This window comes from Bombina bombina, chromosome 5 (genome assembly GCF_027579735.1).
Source record: "Bombina bombina isolate aBomBom1 chromosome 5, aBomBom1.pri, whole genome shotgun sequence".
NCBI lineage: Eukaryota > Metazoa > Chordata > Amphibia > Anura > Bombinatoridae > Bombina > Bombina bombina.
Window position 1 is genome coordinate 827,546,675 of NC_069503.1, and position 26,636 is coordinate 827,573,310.

The window sequence follows — 26,636 nt, forward strand, 5'->3', positions numbered from 1 at the left end:
AACAGATATGGAAAATACTGTAGTATCCACTCTAGAAAGTAAAAGTATACTATTGCACGTCAATACATAATAGTAGTACTATATATGGAAAAACATAAATTATGCTTACCTGATAATTTCCTTTTCTTCTGAGTCCACAGCTGCATTCATTACTTTTGGGAAATAAGAACCTGGCCACCAGGAGGAGGCAAAAACAACCCAGCCAAAGGCTTAAATACTCCTCCCACTCCCCTCATCCCCAGTCAGTCTGCCGAGGAACAAGGAACAGTAGAAGAAATATCAGTGTGAAAGGTGCCAGAAAAATATAAGGACGTCCAACATAAAATTACAGATGGGGAGCTGTGGACTCTTTCCATCAGAAGAAAAGGAAATGATCAGGTAAGCATAATTTATGTTTTTCTTCTTAAATGGAAAGAGTCCACAACTGCATTCATTACTTTTGGGAAAACAATACCTAAGCTATAGAGGACACTGAATGCCAAGACGGGAGGGTATATTAGGCGGCCCATACTAAGGGCACCAGGCCTGAAACTCTACCCAATAAAAAACACCGCTTCGTCTGAAGCCGAGAAAATTTTAAGAGGAAAAGCCACAATGACACTGACTCACAGTTAGTCCAGAAGCCAAACCAGACACCGCAAACGGACTCAACTGAGCCAACAGTCCTCCAGGAGACACAATCGCCCAACAAACGGTCCCACACCGCTCATCTCCACAAATAGAGAAATCATCTGAAACCCCCAAGGGAACAAGGCAAAGGAGAACCAAGAAAACTGAAAGGTCCCCAATACAAAAAAGAACACCTCCAAGAGTGAGCCCAGCTCACAGAGACCCAAAGAGACCAAAACAGGGAAAGGAAGCCACGCCTATACCAAGCCAGACCCGGGATAAGACCGGGCACAGAGAGATAACCAACGTCTCTCCAACATCCTGCAAGCACGGAATGCAACTGAAAAAGCAAAGTCCTCCCAGTGTCTGACCATAGAATACCAAAGTATTTGACCATGAAAAGTGTGTAATACACCCAGGTGAAAAACCCCAAGTTTGAGAACACAGATTCCATAACAGGACGAAACAGAGGGTACTTGTGAGGAAGAAGCAGTAGTCAAGCAAGAAACAGACCGCAAAAGCAACCCCCAGACAGAGGGTACGCTCCAGGCAACCTAAGTCGCCACAGAGTACAAGTACAACCCGACTCTGAAACCAGACAACAAGGCCACAGACCTAAGGATCTATCAAATAACGGTCCAACAAGTCTGCTTAAAGGCAGCAAGACCCCAGGGGAACAATCCCACCTTTCCTCCTCCCATCCAGGAGAAGCCTCAAACAAGGACTCTATCTCCAAAGGGAGGAGAATAACCCTTAAGAAAAGGGATGATGCCGTAAGGGCAACAACTGTCCTCAAGGTCCAAAGTAACCGGCTAATGGGAAGAGAAATTCCCAACACAGATGTCCTAGAAAAGGACCCCCCTACAAGTAGCTTGCCAAGCTGAGGCACAGCCAACTCATTCACCTGCAGAGCAGGAAATCCACAGGAACACTGGCAAGCTGAACAGGGAAATGTAACCCTAAGGCGCACCAGAAATTGGACATCTAACGCCAGCAGCTGGATATGAACCAACCACCCATGAGGCTCAAGCCACACGGCTAACTACCAGATGACATGGGCTACTTTGTGGCAGAGTAAAAAATACTCTGAAAACCTGGACAACCATGACCAGGTTAGGTAGATGGAGCAAGGACCTAGACCAAGTTCCCACTAATATGGAACACCCCGACCAGCCCTGAGATCCAAGATTCCGAAACCACCCAAGACTGGGTCAGGAAAAAGGCCAAGCGAAGCTTCAGCAACCGGAATTCTCAGGGAGAAAAACAGGTCCAGGTACTTAATAGTTCAGGCAAACCATAACCTAGAACTAAAAACCCCAACTGGCCAAAAAGTCAGACACAAGGGTATGGATGCATATCCAGAGAATCCGGATAGCGAGCAGAACTTGAAAGCCCTGACCAAAGGAAGGAACCACCCCTAGCTAAAGTCCAACACTCCAAGGAGCAAGGCTATAAGTCGTATGAAGATACTTCTCACAGCCTCAGGACAACCAAGGGATACCCTATCACATCCACACAAGCAGAGGACACAAGGAAGAGAAAGGCACTAAGCCTACCCAGCTCCGGAAAACCCTGAACTAAACAAAGTCCCCAAAGGGAACAGCCATCACCCGGAAACACAGATCCCTAAAAAGAGATCCACTCACCTGGAGACAATGGAAGAAGACCCAAAGGTTTCTTATAACTCACACAGACAGTACACGTCAAAGAGTAAGAGCTGCATCTAGATACACTATAAACAGCTTAAGCGTAGACCTGCAAAGTGTCAAGAGCTGCAACTGGTTTCAAACTGCAAACTTTCCGCATGCTAGACAGCTATCCTGTACAAGCTGTTGGATCAAGCCCAAAAGGACAAATCCAGAGGCCTAAAAATGAAGGCCAAACCGCTCATTGCGGTAAGGGGCATTACGCCCTCCAACCCTCCACAACATGGGGGAGGAAAACTCTAAGTTCTGATGAAATCAGATGTCAGATAGAGTGACAGAGCGGAAAAACTCCCCTGCCAGGCCATCTATGAAGGAAACAATCCTTCCCACTTAATGGACCCACAGGTCCTCTCGAATGCTTAGAATTATCAGACTGAAAATCCCTGTAACTGGTAACGATAGGGTCATTCAATAAAGGCACAACACTCAGGGACAGATACCCCTGCGGGGAACTGTAGAGACCCTCCTAAGGCGGAAGGCCTGGGACAATAGGGCACAAGCACATTCTCAAACGCCTGGACTCTGTAGACGAACAATCGCCAACATTATGTGGAAGTGAAAACGTGCTGCAACCTCCGGGGGAAACACGCCACCCCGCATGGAGGAACCATAAACTGGGTTACCCGCACGTGCAGAAGTATGATTTAGTAGGGAACTCGCCTCTCGGAGGACAGGACCCCCAGAGGCGGATGGCTCAGCAGTCACATGATTCCCCGAGCCTGAGGAACCAGGCACTCTGAAATGGCATACGGAACAAAACTGGTTGACAGGAGTCAACGAGGCCACTCCGGATTCATCACCGGACACATAATCTAACTCTGAAATCAAAATAGTCTCAGTATCAGAATCCTCCGTAACTGTATCTGAAATTAACACAGTCTCAGCATCAGAATCCTCCATAACTGGATAGAGGATATTTAAATATGGACTAAAGTATTAAAAACAAAAACGGCACCTGACACCCCCAATGGCTGGGGCACTCACCACCTCCTATGACCAGACCCCTGCGGACTAGAAAATTTCCTTCGCCTCACCGTCGGGAATACGGAAATGGAAAAACGGAATGTAACCACGCCCAAACACAAGGTGAGCCATACAGTCCAAAAAAAGTGCGCCAAACCAAAAGGCTGTGTCACTTCCAAAGGACTCAATGTTCCAACCACGAGCCCAGTAAACATCACACATAAGCAATTTAAAGTGAGAGTAGGTGGGGGTAGGGCAGAGTATATTATAAACAAGAGATTAGTGGTTAAGGGCGAATTGCCCAATTTGAGTTTTATAATCTCCTAACCACTAATACCTCCTGCCACAGATTTAAAGTTAAGAGCAAAGTACAACTAACAAGTAATTGTAAATAGACTTACAAATAAGGATAGGTAACTTAAATCTGTGAGAAAAATTCCACCATTTGTGCCCTATCAGAATCAGAGCTAGATTTGTATTTAGTTAGAAAAAATGTTTTTCTTATCCATTCATACACTAAAGTTTATTAAATCAATATATTTAACCACACATACATTTAGCAAAAGCTAAAAATTAAAAACACTGCACCCAAGTTGAGCTATATTTTTTAAATTAATCTGAAATCAGCATCAAAGGTATCTTGCAGCAGAATTATAAATATAGGCTAAGCCCTTTCAATCCGAGGGCTAGTTTAAGTTTAAATTTTACCAAGTTTTAAAGCTGCAATTTACCAGACCAACAAGGGTGAGCAAGTTAAAAAGAAGGGAAAGACAAAGCTTATCCCAGAGGACCCCTGACGTACGTTTCACAAAAAACGCTTCCTCTGAGGAAGCGTTTTTTGTGAAACGTACGTCAGGGGTCCTCTGGGATAAGCTTTGTCTTTCCCTTCTTTTTAACTTGCTCACCCTTGTTGGTCTGGTAAATTGCAGCTTTAAAACTTGGTAAAATTTAAACTTAAACTAGCCCTCGGATTGAAAGGGCTTAGCCTATATTTATAATTCTGCTGCAAGATACCTTTGATGCTGATTTCAGATTAATTTAAAAAATATAGCTCAACTTGGGTGCAGTGTTTTTAATTTTTAGCTCTTGCTAAATGTATGTGTGGTTAAATATATTGATTTAATAAACTTTAGTGTATGAATGGATAAGAAAAACATTTTTTCTAACTAAATACAAATCTAGCTCTGATTCTGATAGGGCACAAATGGTGGAATTTTTCTCACAGATTTAAGTTACCTATCCTTATTTGTAAGTCTATTTACAATTACTTGTTAGTTGTATCACACATAAGCAGGTTGAATCACATAACAAAACAAGATTATAACCCCCCCTGTTCAATAACCCCCTCAGGAGATATTAACCTTCGATTCCAAGATACTAAAAGAGACTCACTGAGACCCTTATGGTTAGACCTGCAAGGTGGTAGCCTCTCGGGAAACATTCACATTACAGTAAATTGACGAATAAAGTAAAATGAAACAATCTTACTGGAATCTACGTCGTGGAACAGGAACACGTCCCTTCAAGTGTGACGTATAGTAGCATCGCCTCCGCCATGGACTTGAGAGAAGAAAGCAAGCAGCGAAGCGAAGTTTGACAACGCTGATTGCTTGAGGAGCTGTTAATGAAAGTCGGGATGGTTTCACAGAAAGTAACTTCCTGCATCTCCGGACTCTAACTTTCATCCAAGCCCTCACTACTTAAAACTCCTGTCCCATGCCAAAGAGTACTAACCTCCATAAGAGACAAAAACAATAATTAAAAATTCTGACACTTCTCTGCCAACCTCCTGGGACGAAAGGCAAAGAATGACTGGGAGATGAGGGGAGTGGGAGGAGTATTTAAGCCTTTGCCTGGGTTGTCTTTGTCTCCTCCTGGTGGCCAGGTTCTTATTTCCCAAAAGTAATGAATGCAGCTGTGGACTCTTTCCATTTAAGAAGAAAACACTGTAGTATCCTCTTGCAAGTAAAGGTATACCATTGTACAGTAATATATAACAGTAGTACTATATATGGAAAATACTGTAGCATCCTCTCACGAGACAATGTATACCATTGCACAGCAATCAATAACAGGAAAAAATAAATTAGAGTAGGATTAAAGGCTAACAATAAAAATCTCTTTGACAATAGACACTAAATTCAACCATAGGGCCAGTCCCTCCCTCTCCATTTATTTTTTTGTTTTCTGCAGTGTAGGGATATCTTACTCCCACCCCTCTCCGCTGCTGGACCGCCCACCAGCCTCCCAGATTCCCTTCCACACCTCCCGCCGGCACCAGCAGATGATTGATAGAGACAGTGACATACAAAGTGTAACCGTCTATAACAATCTGGCATCTGCCCTCACATGGAAACAGAGCACCACTCACGCTCCGGTTCCATTTGTGGGCATGTCTAAAGCTCAGGTACTCCAGCTCTCCGCTGTAACTTAACAGCCGAGACTGCTGGAGCTTCCTGAAGCTTAGAAGTATATATATGTTGTACGCAGGGATAGACAAAGGCTGTGTCGGACAATTTCCAAAGTACAAACCTTACTGAAGGACACCAAGGTACATTTGAAATTAAAAACATTATTTTATAGTGCTTGGTGTTATTATACTGATGCAGATACCACTGATCCTATAACCAGCCCTCCTCTGGCTATACCCATGAGCCAGTGTCACTACTGTGTCATTATATAGTGCTGGGTGTTATTATACTGATGCAGATACCACTGACCCTATAACCAGCCCTCCTCTGAAGATACGCATGTGCCAGTGTCACTACTGTGTCTTTGTATATTGCTGGGTGTTATTATACTGATGCAGATACCACTGATTCTATAACCAGCCCTCCTCTGGCTATACCATTGTGCCAGTGTCACTACTGTGTCATTATATAGTGCTGGGTGTTATTATACTGATGCAGATACCACTGATTCTATAACCAGCCCTCCTCTGGCTATACCCATGTGCCAGTGTCACTACTGTGTCATTATATGGTGCTGGGTGTTATACTGATGCAGATACCACTGACCCTATAACCAGCCCTTGTCTGGATATACGCATGTGCCAGTGTCACTACTGTGTCTTTGTAAGATACACATTGAGTATTTCACTCAGGCTTTATTTATTCCATAACTTATCACCCAATATCGCTAGCAGTCTCTTGACAAGCCACTAACTTTATTTACACTACATATTTTTTCTTCTTCTTCCTATTATTTAATCAGAAAGAAAAGATATACTAAGGTTGTGGCGGACACTGCAAGGGCTAGTCACGGATACCAGTGTCCATGTACGGACACCTTGCCTATCCCTGGTTGTACGGTATGATAGCCAAAGTACCGCATGACATATATACGCCCACATGGGTGAAGGAGTTAAGTCCCTTTACAACGGGGCGTGAATATTTAGGAAATTGAGGTAAATATCTTCCTTTTTTACATAGAGCTGTTAAGGTGACATTTTCTAGTTAGCTTTTGACAGCAATGCTGCATCACTTTCAAGTGCTTCATCATTTGGGTATCATGTCCCTTTAATAAAGGAAATAGATTTACACTTGCGCTAACTGGCAAGGGTCATAATGGCACCCTCAGAAAACAGCAAAAATTAATTATTTTTTTTTAAAGTAGTCACAGTGGGGTTAGCAACAGAAAGGGTAGCAGCTATTGCATGTCTGTGGAATATTATCTCAGTACAGCCTAGAATGTTGCTGAGAACCCTGCCATTTACATCAGGAACCAATGTGAAACGCAACTTATGCGAATATGGCTTATGGATCGAGCATTTGACACATGTATATACCATATGCCTTCAATTAAAGTGAGGTGCGTTAAAAATGGTGGCCACTTTTAGAAGCTGTGGTTTACAAGGGCGGGTACAGTAAAAGCACAAAGAGAATAACATATTGTGAAAAAACATAATTTATGCTTACCTGATAAATTTATTTCTCTTGTAGTGTAGTCAGTCCACGGGTCATCCATTACTTATGGGATTATATCTCTTCCCCAACAGGAAGTTGCAAGAGGATCACCCAAGCAGAGCTGCTATATAGCTCCTCCCCTCACACGTCATATCCAGTCATTCGACCGAAACAAGACGAGAAAGGAGAAACCATAGGGTGCAGTGGTGACTGGAGTTTAATTAAAAATTTAGAACTGCCTTAAAAGACAGGGCGGGCCGTGGACTGACTACACTACAAGAGAAATAAATTTATCAGGTAAGCATAAATTATGTTTTCTCTTGTTAAGTGTAGTCAGTCCACGGGTCATCCATTACTTATGGGATACCAATACCAAAGCTAAAGTACACGGATGAAGGGAGGGACAAGGCAGGAACTTTAAACGGAGGGAACCACTGCCTGAAGCACCTTTCTCCCAAAAATAGCCTCCAAAGAAGCAAAAGTGTCAAATTTGTAAAATTTTGAAAAAGTGTGAAGTGAAGACCAAGTTGCAGCCTTGCAAATCTGTTCAACAGAGGCCTTATTTTTAAAGGCCCAGGTGGAAGCCACAGCTCTAGTAGAATGAGCTGTAATCCTTTCAGGAGGCTGCTGTCCAGCAGTCTCATAGGCTAAACGTATTATGCTACGAAGCCAAAAGGAGAGAGAGGTAGCCGAAGCCTTTTGACCTCTCCTCTGTCCAGAGTAAACGACAAACAGAGAAGAAGTTTGCCGAAAATCTTTAGTTGCCTGTAAGTAGAACTTCAGGGCACGGACTACGTCTAAATTATGCAAAAGACGTTCCTTCTTTGAAGAAGGATTAGGACATAATGATGGAACAACAATCTCTTGATTGATATTCCTGTTAGAAACAACCTTAGGTAAAAACCCAGGTTTAGTACGCAGAACTACCTTGTCTGAATGAAAGATCAGATAAGGAGAATCACAATGTAAGGCAGATAACTCAGAGACTCTTCGAGCCGAGGAAATAGCCATCAAAAACAGAACTTTCCAAGATAACAGCTTGATATCAATGGAATGAAGGGGTTCAAACGGAACGCCTTGCAGAACGTTAAGAACTAAGTTTAAGCTCCACGGCGGAGCAACAGTCTTAAACACAGGCTTAATCCTAGCCAAAGCCCGACAAAAAGCCTGAACGTCTGGAACTTCTGCCAGACGCTTGTGTAGAAGAATGGACAGAGCAGAAATCTGTCCCTTTAACGAACTAGCGGATAAGCCCTTTTCTAAACCCTCTTGTAGAAAAGACAATATCCTAGAAATCCTAACCTTACTCCATGAGTAACTCTTGGATTCGCACCAATATAAATATTTACGCCATATCTTATGGTAAATTCTTCTGGTAACAGGTTTCCTAGCCTGTATTAAAGGGACACTGTACCCAAACATTTTCTTTCGTGATTCAGATTGGGCATGAAATTTTAAGCAACTTTCTAATTTACTCCTATTATCAAATTTTCTTCATTCTCTTGGTATCTTTATTTGAAATGCAAGAATGTAAGTTTAGATGCCGGCCCATTTTTGGTGAACAACCTGGGTTGTCCTTGCTGATTGGTGGATAAATTCATCCACCAATAAAAAAGTGCTGTCCAGAGTACTGAAACCAAAAAAAAGCTTAGATGCCTTCTTTTTCAAATAATGATAGCAAGAGAACGAAGAAAAATTGATAATAGGAGTAAATTAGAAAGTTGCTTAAAATTGCATGCTCTTTCTGAATTACAAAAGAAAAAATTTGGGTACAGTGTCCCTTTAAGGTATCAATAACCGACTCCGAGAAGCCACGCTTTGATAGAATCAAGCGTTCAATCTCCATGCAGTCAGCCTCAGAGAAATTAGATTTGGATGGTTGAAAAGACCCTGAATTAGAAGGTCCTGCCTCAGAGGCAGAGACCATGGTGGACAGGACGATATGTCCACTAGGTCTGCAAACCAGGTCCTGCGTGGCCACGCAGGCGCTATCAGAATCACCGATGCTCTCTCCTGTTTGATCTTGGCAATCAGTCGAGGAAGCATCGGAAATGGTGGAAACACATAAGCCATGTTGAAAACCCAAGGGGCTGTCAGAGCATCTATCAGCACCGCTCCCGGGTCCCTGGACCTGGATCCGTAACAAGGAAGCTTGGCGTTCTGGCGAGATGCCATGAGATCCAGATCTGGTTTGCCCCAACGAAGAATCAGTTGAGCGAAGACCTCCGGATGAAGTTCCCACTCCCCCGGATGAAAAGTCTGGCGACTTAAGAAATCCGCCTCCCAGTTCTCCACGCCTGGGATGTAGATCGCTGACAGGTGGCAAGAGTGAGACTCTGCCCAGCGAATTATCTTTGAGACTTCCAACATCGCTAGGGAACTCCTGGTTCCCCCTTGATGATTGATGTAAGCCACAGTCGTGATGTTGTCCGACTGAAATCTGATGAACCTCAGAGTTGCTAACTGAGGCCAAGCTAGAAGAGCATTGAATATTGCTCTTAACTCCAGAATATTTATTGGGAGGAGTTTCTCCTCCCGAGTCCATGATCCCTGAGCCTTCAGGGAATTCCAGACTGCGCCCCAACCTAGAAGGCTGGCGTCTGTTGTTACAAGCGTCCAATCTGGCCTGCGAAAGGTCATCCCCTTGGACAGGTGGGGCCGAGAAAGCCACCATAAAAGAGAATCTCTGGTCTCTTGATCCAGATTTAGTAGAGGGGACAAATCTGAGAAATCCCCATTCCACTGACTTAGCATGCACAATTGCAGCAGTCTGAGATGCAGGCGCGCAAATGGTACTATGTCCATTGCCGCTACCATTAAGCCGATTACTTCCATGCACTGAGCTACTGACGGGTGTGGAATGGAATGAAGGGCACGGCAAGCATTTAGAAGTTTTGATAACCTGGCCTCCGTCAGGTAAATTTTCATCTCTACAGTATCTATAAGAGTCCCTAGGAAGGGAACCCTTGTGAGTGGTAATAGAGAACTCTTTTCCACGTTCACCTTCTTTAGTTAGGTTGCAAGAGAATGACTGGATATGACGTGTGAGGGGAGGAGCTATATAGCAGCTCTGCTTGGGTGATCCTCTTGCAACATCCTGTTGGGGAAGAGATATAATCCCATAAGTAATGGATGACCCGTGGACTGACTACACTTAACAAGAGAAAACACTATACATTACACAATAAAGTTCTGTAAGCCCCTTAACATTAAAGGCAACTCTCAAATCAGTAACTGCCATAAGCAACTTGATACAAGACTGTGCAAAACAGCCTACACTTGACAGACTGATATGAAACCAAGCCATAGCTTAGTGTTATAAACTATCCTCTATGTGTCAAGCTTCTAAACTGGCTATAAGGTAACTGTACCCTTGCAACCTGTATGAGACACATAGGTACTTATCCAGCAACAGTCCCCTCCACTGATCTTCCCCCAATGGAATCCTCAAAATACAGTAGAGCAGTGATTCTCAACCATGGTCCTCAAGTACCCCCAACAGGCAGATTTTCATTATAGCTGAACTAGAGCACAGGTAAAATAATCAGTTGATGGGTGAGAGCAGGTTAGTAACCATGGTTACTGATCAGCTGATTATTTCACATGTGCTCAAGTTCAGCTATAAAGAAAACCTGGCCTGTTGGGGTGTACTTGAAGACTGTAGTTAAAAAACACTGCAGTAGAGAGCCCACCTTGTAACTAACAGTAGAGGATATACTGTGGAAGTACATATTCATGGCCAAGCAGGTGGAGGCTAAAGGAACTGTCTCAGCGACGCACGTGGCAGGCTTGTGAGCACTACTCCAGAGAGGAGATTTAAACTGCACAGACAGTACTCTCCTATGCCCCTCTCTTCCAGGAACTATCCACTGAGAGAAAATTTGGGATTAATATCCCTGTAATTCTTACATAAATTCTGAACACCTTTATCCTTGCCTTCTCCTTGACGAGGCAAAGAGTTACTGGGAGGGAAGTAGGAGGTATACTTAAAGCTTTGTTGTGGGGTGTCTTTGCCTCCTCCTGGTGGACAGGTGATGAATTCCCACAAGTAAGGATTTTCGTGGACTATCACAACCTTAGAAAGAAATCTAAATTTACAAATACAATTTTTTTTTAAGAATACAAATCTTTAATTACAAATGGAATTTTTTTTTTTTGGAAGTACTACATTCTTTTTTGGAAGTTCACTTTAGTTTTTTGGAAATGCAATACAAATTTTTCTTTTGGAAATACTTTTTTTAAAAAAAAATTACACTTCCAGTATGTTTCAAAACACTGTCAAAATTAAATGCTAGTTCCAACTTTGCTAAAGGACTGTCACAGCAAGTCACTTCAGCAGTTTGCCTGAAATCTAAATACACTACTGCTTTGCTTTTAATTAAACGTGGAGAAATGGCTGATAACCTATCACATCAGTATCATCTCAGGTAAACATTTATTATGTAACATACAAATGGCTTAACATGCCTAAAGTGATTATTCTCATTTGCATCATACAACACTATACACTATATATATAGTGTGTATATATATATATATATATATATATATATATATATATATATAATTAATACACAGCAGTTTAGCACTCACAATACTTTCCTTCAACATATTTCATAGACCTCCAACGAAAGCAGGCACACACAAATAACTTTATTCCAACAGAGTGACGTTTCAGGGTTTTACCCCCATCCTCAGAATCAAACAACAACAAATATATATATTTTTTATTTTTTTTAGTAGACAACCCAAAATATTAATCTAGGCCCATTTTGGTATATTCCATGTCACCATTTCACCTCCAAATGTGATCAAATAAAAAAAATCGTTAACTTTTTCACAAACTTTAGGTTTCTCACTGAATTTTTTTAAAAAACAGCTTGGTCAGTTATGGCACAATGGTTGTAAATACTTCTCTGGGATCCCCTTTGTTCAGAAATAGCAGACATATATGGCTTTGCCATTGCTTTTTGATAATTAGAAGGCAGCTAATTGCAGCTGCCCATCATTATTCCCAGCAGAGAAGGGGTTAATCAGGTAGCTTGTAAGGTTAATTTTATCTTTAGTGTAGAGGTTAGCCTCCCACCTAACACTTCACACCCCCTGATCCCACTCAGTCTGCAAGTATGAAAATATAAGGGTTTTTTTTTGCAGTGTAGGATCCCCCCTTACCCCCTCAACCACCCTGATCCCCCCAAATAGCTCTCTAAACCTCCCCCCATAACTGCCATCTTAGGTATTGTCAGCAGTCTGCCAGTACCCAATTATCTATCATTTTTTTATATTAATAATAAAAACTTAAATTATGCTTACCAGATAATTTCCTTTCCTTCTGTACAGGGAGAGTCCACAGCTGCATTCATTACTTCTGACGAAATACAGGACCTGGCCACCAGGAGGAAGCAAAGACACCCCAGCCAAAGGCTCAAATACCTTCCCACTACCCTCATCCCCTAGTCATTCTTCTGAGGGAACAAGGAACAGTAGGAGAAATGTCAGGGTGAAAAAGGTGCCAAAAGAACAAAATTAATTTAGGGCCGCAAAACAAAAAAACACAGGTGGGGGGGCTGTGAACTCTCCTCGTACAGAAGGAAAGGAAATTATCTGGTAAGCATAATTTAAGTTTTCCTTTTTAATACGGGGAGAGTCCACAGCTTTTGGGAAAACAATACCCAAGCTATAGAGGACACTGAATGCGAACAGGGATTTACAGAGAGGCGGCCCAAATCTGAGGCACCACAGCCTGACAAACCCAATCTCCCGAAAACTGCTTCAACAAAAAAGAGAGGAGGACCAAGTAACTGCCCAACAAATAGGACCATAAGAGCACACACCAGAGACCGCACAAAATAACTGGTCCCAAACTAAGCACAAAAACCTCTGAGGAGACAAGAGTCCCGCTGTCTACGAGGTCAAGCGAAGAACACTCCTCCACAAACACAACAAGGAAGCCAACCAAGACTCCCAACATCATACACTTCCAAATAGGAAGAGACACAGAAACAAACTGACTATGCTAAAGAAAGTCTGAAAAGACCTTGAGGCACGATCCCAGAACAAAGGGAACAAACAGAGGGAGAAGCACCAGAAGAAGTCTCCTTAAAGCGAAAACCCCATAAGGAGAGCGGATTACCAGACTGCAAGAGACTAGGACAAGTAGAGGATACTCCACAAACGAAACAGGTCAATGAATAGAAAAATTCATGGACCATCTCCTGCATTGATACAAAGAACTGATGCAAATCCTTAACAGAAAGACCAAGTTTCTGAACAGGCAAAAAAAAAGTAAAATGCAACTGCCTGAACGCAGTCCGCTTCCTAGCAAAAGGAAATTAACACCAAAAGTTTATGAACCTCGGAACAGAACAGAAACCAGATATCAAGAGTCTGCTTAGGAGCCCACATAGCAGGGCAAAGGTGACGGATGATACAACCCGTAACCGCACGTCTGTTAGACAGCCAGGCTAACCCTCAGGCTATAAGAACGAGCCGCCCTATCCAAGAACCGGCTAAGAAGCCCTTTCTCCAGCACACTCTAGAAAAGGACAAGAGAGAAACTCAAGAAGAGATATAAAATCAGCATCACCACACTAATGGGGGGGAAGGCCGCCATCCCAAAATTATAACGAGGGACCAGCTACAAGCTGGAGGAAAGAACTGACACCTTTCAGAAAAACCCCTCTTACGGATACACCAAAACAACAAGGGCGAAAGACCATGCCAGACACCCCAATAAGGTATCCCATAATGGAGAAGATCAAACCATGAAACAAAGTTGCAGCACAAAAGGAGCAATCAGATACCCTGCTGCTTGCTCCTGCCAGACTGAGTCAACCCAGAAGGTCCCAAGCACCTAAAAGACCCATAGATCTACTTAAGAATCTCTGACCACGATCCCCTAAGGGAAAAAAAAGGATAGGCACGGACGCCCAGAAAGCCTAGATCGGGTTCCACCAAAGGTAGAGATCCGAAAAAACACACAGGAGGAGAGTCCCTCAACCGCCTGCTGAACTCTCAGAAACAGAAAAAAGATCTACTTCAGAAAGAACCCAACTGGTATAAACGCACAAGACCAGGTCCTCAGAGTAGAAAGAGTGACCGAAGATTCCCTAGAAAGAAAACAGAAGGAATCCCAGAATACACTCTCCTACTTCCGTGAAAGTGATAAAACAAAAACCGCCCCAATAGACCAAAGGTAATTTTCCCAGAATAGGGAAAGATATGCCTCATACTGGAAACCGGTGCAACCTATCCAGAAATCGATGAAAATCTGGAAGGTAGAAAAGCAACAATGCCAAACCTAAGAATCAGACTGGGCTAAACATCACCCTGCCACAGTACCAATGACACTGCCGCCTCCAGAGAACCAGACAGCAGTGGACCAGGATTTCTCCGTCGCTACGGGGTCAGGAAAACGGAAATGGAGTCACAAGGTAAACCGTGCAGTCCATGCAAAAGTGCGCCCGACCGAAAATGCTGCATCACTAGACATAGGCCGTTATGTTCCAAAATAGCCATGAGCCGAAGCAACACTACACAGTAGCAGACAGAATCACATAAACATGATTATAAACCCCCCTGTTCAATAATCCCCCTCAGGAGATATTAACCCTTGATTCCTAGATACAAAAAGGAGCCTTAATGAGACCCTATGTTAAAGTTATCCCCGAAAGGTTGTAGCCCCTTCTCGGATAAACAGTTGAGATTACAATACATCCATGATGAAAGTAAAATGAAACAATCTTACCGGTATCTACGCCGTGGAACAGGAACACGGCCCTTCAAGTGTGACAGATAGTAGCGTTGCTTCTGCCATGGACTTGAGAGAAAAAAGCAGGCAGCAAAACTCGTCAACGCGGATTGCTTGTGGAGCTGTTAATATGAGTCCGGATGGACTCTCCCTGCATCTCCGGACTCTAACTTTCACCCATGCTCTTTCTGAGAGGCTGACAGGACTACTTAAAACTCCAGTCCCATGCCGAAGAGTACTACCCTCCATAAGAGACTATCGAAAACTTCTGACACTTCTTTGCCAACCTCCTGGGACGAAAGGCAAAGAATGACTGGGGGATGAAGGAAGTGGGAGGAGTATTTGAGCCTCTGGCTGAGGTGTCTTTGCCTACCCCTGGTGGCCAGGTTCCGAATTCCCAAAAGTAATGAATGCAGCTGTGGACTCTTTCCATTTATGAAGAAAAAACAAACAAACTTCCACCGGAAAATTCCATCAATAGCGACCATAAAAATCGCTAGTACCAGAAACCCAGAGGCGAAAAGACTTTAAGAAGCGATTCTACAACAATCTCGAGCTCTAAAATTAAAGAAAAATAAAATCTATCCCACCGGATTAGAAAGGAAATTAGGCAAGCGCACACAAGTGATAGCCAAAGGGAAAATGAAACCGACAAGTCCAGCCCGTCATGCAACACAATTCCTCAAGAGCTCAGAACCGTGAATCTAATATAAAAAACAAAGAAACAACAAATATAGAGACGATAAGTAATAGAAACACTATTCTTCCAGTCGTCTAAACCAGCTCGCTATCTGACGGATCAGAACTGGGAACCTCCAACGTCGCCAAAACCTCTCTCAGAAGTACACGCAGGTGAGCCATTCTAAATCTAAACACAAAATTCACCTCCGTCAGGGTATCTAGGGGCTCCGACTCTGGAGGTAGCACCTCTGAAGCCTCAGAGGACACCGCTTCCCCAGAAGACTGATCAGATCCCATTGTCTTCTTACATGCCGGGCCTTGGGTAGGAGCAGAAGGATTAAATCTTCTCTTGCACGTGTCAGGAAGATGTAAAGGCGCTAAAGCCAGAGAGATGGTGATGTGAAACCAGATGTGGAAAGAGACCCCCCTCATGAGAAGGGGTAACGGAATTCGGGACAACTGCTGGTGTAGAAGAGAGGATTCTAGGAAAAACAGAATTTATGTTTACCTGATAAATTTCTTTCTCCTACGGTGTATCCAGTCCACGGCTTCATCCTTACTTGTGGGATATTCTCTATCCCTACAGGAAGTGGCAAAGAGAGCACACAGCAGAGCTGTCCATATAGCTCCCCTCAGGCTCCGCCCCCCCCCCCAGTCATTTGACCGACGGTTAGGAGAAAAAGGAGAACCATAGGGTGCAGTGGTGACTGTAGTTTACAAAAATAAATTTAAACCTGACCAAATGCCAGGGTGGGCCGTGGACCGGATACACCGTAGAAGAAAGAAATTTATCAGGTAAACATAAATTCTGTTTTCTCCTACATTGGTGTATCCGGTCCACGGCTTCATCCTTACTTGTGGGAACCAATACCAAAGCTTTAGGACACGGATGAAGGGAGGGAACAAGTCAGGTAACCTAAACGGAAGGCACCACTGCTTGTAAAACCTTTCTCCCAAAAATAGCCTCCGAAGAAGCAAAAGTATCGAATTTGTAAAATTTGGCAAATGTATGCAGTGAAGACCAAGTCGCTGCCTTACAGATCTGTTCAACAGAAGCCTCATTCTTGAAAGCCCATGTGGAAGCCACAGCTCTAGTAGAGTGAGCTGTAATTCGTTCAGGAGGCTGCCTTCCAGCAGTCTCATAAGCCAACCGGATGATGCTTTTCAGCCAGAAAGACAGAGAGGTCGCAGTCGCCTTTTGACCTCTCCTCTTGCCAGAATAGACGACAAACAAGGACGATGTTTGTCTGAAGTCTTTAGTTGCTTTTAGATAAAACTTTAAAGCACGAACCACATCAAGATTGTGTAACAGACAATCCTTGTTAGAAACTGGATTAGGACACAGAGAAGGAACAACTATTTCCTGGTTAATATTCTTATTGGAAACCACTTTTGGAAGAAAACCAGGTTTGGTACGTAAAACGACCTTATCTGTATGAAACACCAGATAGGGTGAATTACACTGCAAAGCAGACAATTCAGAAACTCTTCTAGCAGAAGAAATAGCTACTAAAAACAAAACTTTCCAAGATAGTAACTTAATATCTATGGAATGTAGAGGTTCAAACGGAACCCCTTGAAGAACTGAAAGAACTAAATTTAGACTCCATGGAGGAGCCACAGGTCTGTAGACAGGCTTGATTCTGACTAAAGCCTGTACAAACGCCTGAATATCTGGCATGGCTGCCAGACGCTTGTGTAACAAAACAGACAGAGCAGATATCTGTCCTTTTAAGGAACTAGCTGACAGACCTTTCTCCAATCCTTCTTGGAGAAAAGATAGTATCCTTGGAATCCTAATCTTACTCCATGAGTAACCCTTGGATTCGCACCAACAAAGATATTTCCGCCATATCTTATGGTAAATTTTCCTGGTGACAGGCTTTCTAGCCTGGATCAGAGTATCTATAACTGATTCCGAAAACCCACGCTTAGCTAGAATCAAGCGTTCAATCTCCAAGGAGTCAGTTGCAGAGCAACTAGGTTTGGATGTTCGAATGGACCTTGAATTAGAAGGTCCTGCCTCAAAGGTAGCTTCCATGGTGGAACCGATGACATATTCGCCAGGTCTGCATACCAAGTCCTGCGTGGCCACGCAGGAGCTATTAGAATTACAGAAGCCTTCTCCTGTTTGATCCTGGCTACTAGCCGGGGGAGAAGGGGAAACAGTGGAAAGACATAAGCTAGATTAAATGACCAAGGCGCTACTAAGGCATCTACCAATGTCGCCTTGGGATCCCTGGAACTGGACCCGTAACGTGGAACTTTGGAGTTCTGACGTGACGCCATCAGATCCAGATCTGGAATGCCCCATAGTTGAGTTAACTGGGCAAAAACCTCCGGGTGAAGTTCCCACTCCCCCGGATGGAAAGTCTGACGACTCAGATAATCCGCTTCCCAGTTGTCCACTCCTGAGATGTGAATTGCTGATAGATGGCAGGAGTGATCCTCTGCCCATTTGATGATCTTGGATACCTCCCTCATCGCCAGGGAACTCTTTGTTCCCCCCTGATGATTGATGTACGCTACAGTTGTCATGTTGTCCGACTGAAATCTGATGAATTTGGCCTCCGCTAGTTGAGGCCATGCCTGGAGCCCATTGAATATCGCTCTCAATTCCAAAATGTTTATCGGGAGAAGAGATTCTTCCCGAGACCATAGACCCTGAGCCTTCAGGGACTCCCAGACTGTGCCCCAGCCTAAGAGGCTTGGGTCGGTCATGAAAATGATCCACTCCGGTCTGCGGAAACTCATTCCCTGAGACAGGTGATCCAGAGACAACCACCAGAGGAGTGAGTCTCTGGTTTTCTGGTCCATTTGAATCTGGGGAGACAAATCTGCATAATCCCCATTCCACTGTTTGAGCATGCACAGTTGCAATGGTCTTAAATGAATTTGAGCAAAGGGAACCACGTCCATTGCCGCAACCATTAGTCCTATTACCTCCATGCACTGAGCTATGGAGGGTTGAGGAATGGATTGAAGAACTTGACAAGTGTTCAAAAGTTTTAACTTCCTGACCTCTGTCAGAAAGATCTTCATTTCTACCGAGTCTATTATTGTTCCCAGGAAGGGAACCCTTGTGAACGGGGACAGAGAACTTTTTTCTATGTTCACCTTCCACCCGTGAGACCTTAGAAAGGCTAGAACAATGTCCGTATGAGCCTTTGCTTTGTGAAAGGACGACACTTGTATTAAAATGTCGTCTAGGTAAGGTGCTACTGCAATGCCCCTTGGCCTTAGCACCGCTAGAAGGGACCCTAACACCTTTGTGAAAATTCTGGGAGCAGTGGCCAATCTGAAGGGAAGAGCCACGAACTGGTAATGCTTGTCCAGAAAGGCGAACCTCAGGAACTGATGGTGATCTTTGTGGATAGGAATATGCAGGTACGCATCCTTTAAGTCCACGGTAGTCATATATTGACCCTCCTGGATCATTGGTAAAATTGTCCGAATGGTTTCCATTTTGAATGATGGAATTCTGAGGAATTTGTTTAGGATTTTTAAGTCCAGAATTGGCCTGAAAGTTCCTTCCTTTATGGGAACTACAAACAGGTTTGAGTAAAATCCCAGTCCTTGTTCTGCTGTTGGAACTGGGTGTATCACTCCCATTTTTAAAAGGTCTTCTACGCAATGTAAGAATGCCTGTCTCTTTATCTGGTCTAAAGATAAGCGAGAAATGTGGAACCTTCCCCTTGGAGGAAGGTCCTTGAATTCTAGAAGATACCCCTGAGAGACAATTTCTAGTGCCCAGGGGTCCGGAACATCTCTTGCCCAAGCCTGAGCAAAGAGAGAAAGTCTGCCCCCTACAAGATCCGGTCCCGGATCGGGGCTACCCCTTCATGCTGTCTTGGTAGCAGCAGCAGGCTTCTTGGCCTGTTTACCCTTGTTCCAGCCTTGCAATGGTTTCCATGCTGGTTTGGGCTGGGGTGCGTTACCCTCTTGCCTAGTGGCTGTAGAGGTAGAAGTCGGTCCATTCCTGAAATTGCGAAAGGAACGAAAATTAGACTTATTTTTAGCCTTGAAAGGTCTATCCTGTGGAAGGGCATGGCCCTTTCCCCCAGTGATATCTGAAATAATTTATTTCAACTCTGGCCCGAATAGGGTCTTACCCTTGAAAGGAATATTAAGCAATTTTGTTTTGGACGACACATACGCCGACCAAGATTTTAACCAAAGCACTATGCGCGCCACGATAGCGAAACCAGAATTTTTCGCCGCTAATTTAGCTAACTGCAAAGCGGCATCTGTAATGAAAGAATTAGCCAACTTCAGGGCGTGAATTCTGTCCATGACTTCATCATAAGAAGTCTCCTTCTGGAGCGAGTTTTCTAGTTCCTCAAACCAAAAAGCCACTGCAGTGGTTACAGGAATAATGCAAAAAATTGGTTGAAGAAGAAAACCCTGTTGAACAAAAATGTTCTTAAGTAAACCTTCTAATTTTTTATCCATAGGGTCTTTGAAAGCGCAACTGTCTTCTTTTGGTATAGTCGTGCGCTTAGCTAGAGTTGAAACTGCCCCCTCTACCTTAGGGACCGTCTGCCACGCGTCCCTTCTGGGGTCAACAATTGGGAACATTTTCTTAAATATAGGAGGGGGAACAAAAGGTACACCTGGCTTCTCCCACTCCTTAGTCACGATATCCGCCACCCTCTTAGGTATCGGAAACGCATCAGTGTGTACTGGGACCTCTAAGAATTTGTCCATTTTACACAATTTTTCTGGGACCACCAAAGGGTCACAATCATCAAGTGTAGCTAGGACCTCCTTAAGTAGGGCGCGGAGGTGTTCTAGCTTAAATTTAAATGCTATGGTATCAGGCTCTGCCTGCTGAGAAACTTTTCCTGTGTCAGAAATTTCTCCCTCAGACAGGCCCTCCCCTCACCGCCAAGTCAGATTGATGTGAGGGCACTACAGATAAATTATCCTCTGCGTCTGCTTGCTCATTTTCTGTATTTAAAACTGAGCAATCACCCTTCCTAGGAAAAGCTGGCAGTTTGGATAAAAATGCTGCGGGAGAATTATCCATTACTGCCGCTAACTGTTGCATAGTAATAGCAATTGGTGCGCTAGATGTACTGGGCATCGCTTGCGCGGGCATAGCTGGTGTTGACACAGAAGGAGGGGATAGCGGGCTATCCTCACTACCTTCAGCTAAAGAATCATCTTGGGCTATATCTTTAAGCGTGATTGTACGGTCCTTAAGCTGTTTGGACGCTATGGCACACTTCACACATAAATTTAATGGGGGAACCACCTTGGCCTTTGAACACACAGAACATAGGCTATCTGAAGGGTCAGACATGTTTGACAGACTTAAACAGAACTTCAATGCAATAAAAATTATTTTTGACAAAAACGTTACTGTGTCTTTAAATAATAAAAGTGCACACTTTATTACTGAAACATCAAAAAATCATCAAATAAACATCCAATTTTGATGAAATTTTCACCACAGTGTCTTAATGCTTTGAAAAGATTGCACACTCATTTTCAGACCAATTAACCCCTTAATGCCCAAACCGGAGCTAATAACAGCAGTTAACCGGTTAAAAACACTACAGTACTATGCCACAGCTTCTACTGTGGCCTTTACCTTCCTTAGGGATTATTTAAGTAGGAAATAAGCCTCTCTGAAGTCTTTTCTGATGCCTCTGGACTCCCCACGTGAAGCTGCATGAATTACCTACTCAAAACAACTGCGCAATTGAGGCGCGAAAATGAGGCCTCCTCCCTCTTCATTCCAGAGTGGAGGGGCCTTTCTGACTAGATTAGGTGTCCAAATAAGTGCCAGGCGCAAATTAAACCCCAAAAGTGTTTTAAAGTCTGAAAAAACACCTTATTTATAGTGAAAAAGCAATCGATTAAGCCCACAATAGTGTCAACCAGCATAGAGCCCTTAATATAAGCCATCATTTTATACAGAATCTAAGAAAAATGGCTTACCTATCCCAGAGGGAATTTCTGACAGTCTTCTAGCATTATATGGTCTTGTTAGAAAAATGACTGATTATACCTGAAGCAGTTAAGCCTGCAAACTGCTCCCCCCAACTGATGTTCTCTGGTATTCAACAGTCCTGCGTGGGAACAGCAATGGATTTTAGTTACTGGTGCTAAAATCATATTCCTCTCAGCAGAAATCTTCATCATTGTAAATAGTACAAGCCGGTACTATTTTAAAATAACAAACTCTTGATAGAAGAAATAAAAAACTACAACTAACACCACATACTCTTTACCACCCCCGTGGAGATGCTACTAGTTAGAGCGGCAAAGAGAATGACTGGGGGGGCGGAGCCTGAGGGGAGCTATATGGACAGCTCTGCTGTGTGCTCTCTTTGCCACTTCCTGTAGGGATAGAGAATATCCCACAAGTAAGGATGAAGCCGTGGACCGGATACACCAATGTAGGAGAAAAAAATTCACAGGATGCTGAATCCTCAGAGTCGGATAGCTCAGCATTCTCTAACCTCTGAACATTGGAAGAGGAGAACACCCTATGGCGGCATACAGAACATAATTAAGAGGGCTGGTTTACCCGGGCCTCCTCACAATATACACAAGTATCAAAATCTGACTCAGAGGAACCCCCCTCACATATCAGAATCCTCCATAACGCGACCAAGTAGCTTATGGACAAAAACAACAGGCACCATACACCGCCAATGGCTGGGGCACTCACCACCTCCTATGACCCAGACAGGTAGAGAAACAGATCTCCCCGCAGACGCTCGATCAGGAGTACGGAAATGGAAAAACAAAATAAAAACTTGACCACACCCGGTCACATGGTGCAATGTGCAAGATCACTCTCGCTAAGGAAAAGTGCACCAGTGTAATAAAACTGTGCAGCAAGAAAATTAACATGTACGTTCTGTAATAGCCTACGAGCCCTAAACGACTAAACGTCTCCTACACCAGAGCAGTCAGAATCACATAACAAACATAAATAAAAGTCCCCACTGTTCAAAAATCCCCCTCAGGAGATATTAACCCTTGATTCCATAAAGATAAAGGAGTCCAACTGAGACCCTGTCTTCTTATTTTATGTTAACATGCAAGTAAAAAATTGAAACGATCTTACCGGAATCTATGCCGTGGAAGAGCAACACGGTCCTCAAAGTTTGACAGATAGAAGCAGTGCTTCTGACATGGACTTGAGTACAGAAAGCAGGCAGCGAAACTTGTCAACGCTGATTGCTTATGGAGCTGTTAATATGAGTCGGGATGGTTTTGCAGAAAGACTCTCCCTGCATCTCCTGTCTCTAACCTTCATCAATGCTCTCACTAAGAGGCTGACAAGACTACTAAAAACTCCAGTCCCATCTCGAAGAGTACTACCCTCCATAAGGAACAACTCCGTAATTCTTCCGACACTTCTCTGCCATCCTCCTGTGACAAAATGCAAAGAATGACTGGGGGATGAGGGAAGTGGGGGAAGTATTTGAGCCTTTGGCTGGGGTGTATTTGCTTCCTCCTGGTGGCCAGGTTCTGAATTTCACTAAAGTAATGAATGCAGCTGTTGACTCTCCCCGTATTAAGAAGGAAAACTGCTTTTTCTGTAGTGTAGCTACCCCCCTCATTACCCTTGCAGATCGATTTTTCCACCCTCTAATACCCCTCCACTATAAGTGCCCCCTCCTTCCCACTCACTGCCGCTCTAATAACAAAGTTTCTGCAGCTTAAAGGTCCCACCCGCTCCCACACCCCGGCAGCGATGGGCCGCCCACCCGGCTCCCTCCTAAACCTCCCACACCACCAACGACTGGCACCACCGCTGCCCAGTGCAGAGAGGGCCACAGTGACCTTCTCTGCATTGGTTACTCTATGGCAGGTATTGCACAATGAAATGCCTCAATATCGAGGACATACTAGGTACTTCCCTTCTTACTTAGTGACTATTTTTGCGGGTCATTAAGAGGTTAAAAAAAGAAAAGTACTTCCAAAAGACAAAATTGTATTGTATTTTCAAAAAAAGAAGATTGTACTTCCAAAAAAAAAGGAACTGTGTTTTTAATTAAAGATTTGTTTTGTAAAAAAAAAATGTATTTCCAACCCCCCCCCCCCCCCCCTAAAAACTGTATTTGTCACAATTTATGTACAATGATAAAGAATCACACAAACTTGCCTTTTTGACAGCGATCTTATTCCATACACCCATGATAAGAGGAGGGTGCATGAAATGTATTTAGTGTTTAGTGTCCCTTCCAAATGTCAGCATTTCAAGTCACTGAGGATGTCTACAAAACTACTTTGTGTTTGCATATTAAAATTAGTACAACACACAGAGAAAGTCCAGCACTCACTTACAAGCTCTCAGCTAAGATTAAAAGCAAAAATGGAAGGGAATTTGATATGTAATTTTCACTATGGGCCTTGCACCCAGACCAGTCTGGGGTTAACTGTCTGTGACTCTGAGGACAGCACAGCTTCTGAGCATGTTGCAGGGTCAAGGGACAGCACAGCTTCTGAGCATGTTGCAGGGCCATAGGATGTGTACCCAGTCCAGTCTGAGAGTGCAGTCCCCTTCCGTGTTTTGTATATGTCTAGGGTGATTACATAAGCCTGTGCACCCTTCACTTGTTCCCAGTTTGTTTGATTGAGAGCTTACATTGTTTGGCTGGTTTAGGGACCCAGGTTTTGGAAGGGACCTTGACGTGGTACCTGGGCTTGTCCCATTTGGCCAGATGCGGTAACTAACCCTTCCATTTTTGCTTTTAATCTTAGCTGAGAGCTTGTGAGTGCTGGACTTTCTCTGTGTGTTGTATTAATTTGTTTTGTAATTTTCCCTATGGGCCTTCTGGGGTTAACTGCCAGTGACTCTGGGGACAGCACAGCTTCCTGTGAGTGCCATTGAGCACCCAGAACAACATAAATATGTTGCAGGGTCATGGGATGTGTACCCAGTCTAGTCTGAGAGTGCAGTTCTCTTCCATGTTTTGCATATAAAAATGTGTTACCCTTTAAAAGCATACTCACATTAATTTCAGCCATTCCATTGATAAACGGGAATTCAACTGTAGCAGGATTAGACTGAAACTGTGGTATTTCTGTATTATCTTCTGCTAAGCATACAATCTTTGTAATGATTTTTCCATTAAGATTAGCCCCTGCATGATTGTTATATTCATCCTATAAAATATACCAACAGTCAAAATTAAAGTCAAAAACAAGAATTTACTTATTATAAACATATATTTATTTTATTGTATAATAGTCCATTGTGCAGTGAGATTTAAACACACTCAGAAGTCATTAGGGTAGAACAAACAAATGGTGTCTATTCTGGTGTTTGCCTTGCCTAAGAGGACTTGATTCTTAGATCTAGTTCTTCTGGTAAGATTTCTGATTTTCTATCCGAGTATATTTTTTTTTTTACCCAGGTCTAAGTGCTTGCGCTGACAGTATGATAACTAAATCCATGTTTCTCAAGGGTAAAAATGTTTTCAAATAAAGTGTCTTCTACCTTTGTGCATTGCATGCATGTAGACAAGAATTTTCTTCAAATGCAATAACTATTCATGCAAATTTTGGACGTTCCTACAGTCAGTTATTTCCAAGCCTAATCCTGACATGACATTCTTTCAAGCCTTAGAATATGTCCAGTGTTCAAAGATCTAATGCCAGAGTTTAAGATCCAAAATTAAAAAGCATGGCAACTTTGCAGACAAACTCCCTTAACTCCATTTGGGAGTTTTGCATTGAAATAATCTATGAAATAACAAATGACATTAATTGATGACTTCATCAATTAAATCACTGGTGAGGTGAGGTCACTAGTGGTGTAATTGATGCCAAACAACGTTATATGTTATGTAATTTCAAATCTCCCAAGAGGGTGGTGGGAGTTTAAATAGACAGTAAAGTCAGAACTAAACTTTCATAATACAGATAGAGCATGCAATTTAAAACAACTTTCCAATTTACTTCTGTTATCAAGTTTGCTTCATTCTCTTAGTATCTTTTATTGAAGAGTAAAACTAGGTAGGCTCAAAAGAGCTCAGGAGTGTGCACGTGTCTTTAGTACTCTATGGCAGCAGTGATTTTCAAGATTGGGCCAGATTACGAGTGGAGCGCAATATTGTGCTCACGTGAACTCGATATTTGCTCTCCAGTCAGTAATACCATTGCATGTAAATGTGCGATGGTATTACAGGTGCGCATGTTCGCATTGCCGAAGGCCAAGCGTTTACGAGAGCATGCTTCCATAGGCCTTGTTTTCATGCCGGCAGCCACGGCAAACCACCTAGCACAGCACAGGGGGCAAATCGCGCAGCAACAAATACATTTATATGTATATGCTTATATAATGAATCATGAAGACAGCATATTCTTTCTGCATATTTTAATACAAAGATTACGGCTAACCTTGACAAAGACCCACAAGTGGGCCGAAACGTTGAATTAAAATATGCAAAAGAATATGCTGTGTCTTCATGATTCATTATAACACCTTAATAAGACTAGGGATTTAAGAGAGTCACAGTGTGCTTATCCAATATGAAGATATATATATATATATATATATATATATATATATATATATATATATATATATATATATATATAAACTTGAAAGAATGAGAGGCCGAAACATGTCAGCCTGTTGCTTACGTGTGTTTTCTTTTTAAGTGCTTATGGTGCTTCCATGTTTTTTACCACAAGTGGATTATAATAAAGGATTTCAAGTTTTTACTTCGCTCTGGATACTCTCATTCTTTCAAGTTTACACATTTCTAGGATTTCCGTGAGCGAAGGGAAGCTCGCACACTCTAAACTCTGTGCCCCGCAATGGAACTTTCTACCCTGGTTTGTAATCGCCTGGTTGTGTTCGAGACGGGCGCTGATTGGCTGCTGGCGATCAGGTGGGCGGACGCGCTTCCAAGCGTCTTGTGGAACGCCACTGACTGAATAGACGGCCAAGTAATCCCGGTGACATCGAGTCGAAGGAGACACGAAGGTAGCGGTGAGTGGGCGCAGCTAAGGCTGTGTTGGGCACGGGCTGTCCTGTACGGTCCCATT

General features: G+C 43.2%; 1 protein-coding gene across 1 annotated transcript in view; it reads right to left on the bottom strand.

The window, feature by feature from the left end:
• The window catches only part of SMCHD1 (structural maintenance of chromosomes flexible hinge domain containing 1), a 1,770,687-nt gene that overhangs the window by 310,183 nt on the left and 1,433,868 nt on the right, over positions 1-26,636 (bottom strand). Inside the window, exon 36 of the mRNA XM_053715865.1 lies at positions 24,594-24,746. Within this exon, the coding sequence (XP_053571840.1) occupies positions 24,594-24,746 (153 nt within the window). The remainder of the gene's footprint in view (positions 1-24,593; positions 24,747-26,636) is intronic.